Below are 3,716 nucleotides of genomic sequence, written 5' to 3' on the forward strand. Positions count from 1 at the left end.
ATTTCCCTAGGTTACTAAATCCAGACATAGCAGAATGTTTTAGGACAGAGATGACAAGAAATGGCATCAGAAGTACTCATTTTCCCTTAAAAGTAGCATCTTATGAAATAAAAAAAAAAACCAAAAATCTTTACCTAAGAGAATCGAAAGTCTGTCAATTATTACACATGTACCTGGATAAGAATATACTTTGAAAAAGAAAATTGCTTTACTCACATTCTTTTTTTTCTTAAACTGTTCATGGATTCTCGAAATTCTCTCACGTTCCTAAAAATAATATATTGTATACTTGAGTTAAAACACTTGCATTTACTCAAACCATCTCTCAAAGACCAGGAATTACGATGAAAATAATTTTTATCTAAGACAATAATGAAAATATTCACACAAAAATTCAATTCACTAGACAAATATTCAAGGACTTACTATCTGGCAGGCACTGGGACCTAGGGGTGAACGAGAGAGAAAGGCCCCCACCTGCAAAAAATCAGACCCAAGTCCCAATGTCATGGCCTGCCAATTGTGTGACCCTGGGAAAGCTATTTACCTTCCCTAAGGCTCAGTTTCCTTATTGGTAAAATGAAAATAATAACCATAACACCCTTAAAGGGTTGCTTCTTTTTGGCAAAATGGAAATAATAACCATAATGGCCTCAAAACGTTGTGAGAAGGTTCACTTATCCGAAATGATCTTATAAAGTGCTTGGCAAATTATAACCACAACATTAGCTATCATTATTATTATTTTCATCCTCTTTGGAAAGTTCTTTTTCAAGTTATTAGGTGTTGGGATTAAGTGGTTGAGACTATTCAACTTTTGAAAACAGCTAATATAAGGTTCCTTCTAATTTTATTAAGTTTTATAATAAATATGAACTTTGTAAAGAGTTGAACAATCTATCCAAAAGGAGAACAGATTACTACAGAGCAATGCCCTCATTTATCCATGTAAACCCATGCCTAGAGATTGCCAGACAGTGCAAACCTAATAAATAAAAAATGCAATAATTTATAGTTCTAAAAGCTTCCCCAGAGAACATTTTCATCATTTACCCATATCCTTTTCCCAGTATATTTTAACTCTTCAGTATCTCTGACATACTAAGATCACGAGTATCCTCTGTGTTTTGATTGCTTACCAGCAGGGAAAATGAACCTGGTAATTCAGTAATAATCTATAATTACAGGTCCTGGACCAGGAATAAACTAGCTTCTGGGGCTAGGGGTGCTGTGCTGGAGATGCAGGCAGAGAAAAGAGCTTTAACTCCATCTTAGAGTCTGTCACAGAAACTGAATTTATGGGGTGGTGAGGGCCAGAGGAATGATTTGGGGCAATATTCCTATTTTATGGGCTCAGAAAAGTCATGAGATCGTATTATTTTTCAAGGGTGTGCAAGCAGATTTGTGAGAGAACCTGTGCCTCCAAACAGGCCCACTGGGCTTTGAAACGCTTGACATGCTTCCCTGGGGGCATGGTGGGAAAATGTAGAGCCTACTGCAGACTCCTGCCCAGGGCAAAGCGCAGCTGGTGGCTGATGAGAAGTTAATAGCTCTACTTTAGAAAGGGACTGCAGGAGACACCGATAATAACTACAGGCCTGACATTTTGGTTACTTACTTGTCATGTCATGTTAATAATTAGAGGTAATGACTGTTGTTGACATTGTGTGAAACCATCATGGGAAGACTCACTCTCTCAGCCCGTACTGTAATCAGGACCCTCTTGATCCCCCAATTGCAGACCCGTACGCTGCAGCCCTTGCCCACTTGCACAAAGTATCCGAACCAGAGACCACTGGGCCTAGGCCCAAAGACCACACGTCATAGTCGGAGTTTTCAGCATCATTTCCCTCAATGAGTCTGTTCTTCCCAACCTGTGCTGGTCCAGATTTGCCAGGGTTGCTTGTTTCTCCCTGCACTCCTTTGAGGGCCTCTAACTTTGGTCACTGTTCCTGGACTTGTAGACCTTGCTTGTTTTCCAAATGATATGACCTGACACTTGACCTTCAGTATTTGCTAGATTTCTTCTGCTTCCTAGTACTGGCTTCTCTTAGCTAACACCATTCCATGGCCCCAGGATTAGGAACATGTCACTACTGTACACATTTGGCTTAGATAGCTCATAATTATAAGTGATTTAAATGTACACTTAAAAGTCTACGGTCAAAACAAAGACGCCCAACTAATAGAGGTTCTCCGGCAAAGAATTTATACATATGTGGGCATGTGTGTGTGTATTTAAATACATAAATTTGTTTGACATTTATTTTTTTAAAAGCTGTGTGAGTTTTTAAAATTTAATTATACAATAGATTAGATTAATATATCCTCTCTTAAAAAGATAGAACATTAGAACATTACTCAAATGTTTATAGCAGCATTATTCACTATAGCCAATGAGTGGAAATGACCCAAATATCTATCAACTGGTAAATGGATAAACAAACTGTGGTAGTATCCATATAATGGAATATTATTCTACCACAAAAAGGAATGAAGTACTGATTTAGGCTAAAATATAGCATAAAATATAGAACGTTGAAAACATTATGCTAAGTGAAGAAGCCAGATACAAAAGATTTATACGAAATGCTCAACACAGGTAAATCCATTTAGACAAAAAGTAGGTTTAGTGGTTGTCAACGGTTGGAGAAGGGAGGGAATGGGGAATGCCTGCTAATGGGTATGGGGTTTCTTTTGGTTCTGGAATTAGAGTGGCGATGGCTGCACAACTTTGTGACTACACAAACCCCACTGAATTGTACACTTACAACAAAGGGTGGATTTATGGTATGTGAATGATGTCTCAATAAAAAAATGTATATATGATTTAAAAAAAGCCACTGGGTATAAACCTTCCCTATTTCAGAGATATAAAAATGTGGGGGAAAAAATAACACTGCAGAACGAGTTTAAGTCCCCTGTGACTACCGTTTCCACTCCTGGTGTTCCTCTCTGCCATAATCATGGGTATGAGCCCGATGTGTGTGTGCCCGGCAGCTCCCATGTGCAGCTTCATATCTGCTCTCCACCCCTACCCACCGTGCCCTTTGCCCTTTGGGCCTGGGGTGGTAACTGCTCGGTTCTGGCTTGGCAGGGAATGCACCATCCCCTGTGGCTCCGTTTATCTAGCCCTCCCCTTTGTGAATAAACCCTCCTTGAATTATCCCAGATTGAGTGTGCCATCTGTCTCCTTTGGGACCCTGACTGACCCAGTATGTATCTTAGGCAAAATTGTATTTTACTTAAAGAAGAAAATAAAATATGGTTTAAAAATTGAAGACAAAAGATATTAAGTTAAATGATTTGAATTATAATTTTGACTAGTCACCTCGAAGATCTCAAAGGCTTTCCTAGACACACAGCAGATGTAGACGGTTATGAATTTTAAACAAGGTCAGATTTTATTACTCCTCTAAATCTTAGCACTCCTCCTAGGCAGGGGCAGACACCAACCTGCTGGTTTTCTGAACGATGTGGCAATCTGCTCATCACCACATCCAGCTCGTCAAGCTTCCTCAAGACAGCTTGAACTTCTGCAGACAGCTCCTTGTACTCCGAAAACTGGTCTTGGAACACAGCTTTATACCGTTCTCGCTCATCATCTGTCTGAATCACAGGGTATTTTCTAAGGGAACGACATAAACCAAAGTTACAATTTTTTCACTAAAAGAAGCTGAACGGGAAATCAGCTTAGCTTATTCCTCACTGACCAC

General features: G+C 39.3%; 1 protein-coding gene across 1 annotated transcript in view; it reads right to left on the reverse strand.

The window, feature by feature from the left end:
* Positions 1–3,716, reverse strand: part of MARVELD2 (MARVEL domain containing 2) — a 54,262-nt gene that overhangs the window by 34,746 nt on the left and 15,800 nt on the right. The window contains exon 5 of the mRNA XM_012664494.1: positions 3,457–3,628. Within this exon, the coding sequence (XP_012519948.1) occupies positions 3,457–3,628 (172 nt within the window). The remainder of the gene's footprint in view (positions 1–3,456; positions 3,629–3,716) is intronic.

Source organism: Propithecus coquereli, unplaced genomic scaffold, assembly GCF_000956105.1.
Source record: "Propithecus coquereli isolate 6110/MARCELLA unplaced genomic scaffold, Pcoq_1.0 Scaffold9, whole genome shotgun sequence".
Classification (NCBI taxonomy): domain Eukaryota; kingdom Metazoa; phylum Chordata; class Mammalia; order Primates; family Indriidae; genus Propithecus; species Propithecus coquereli.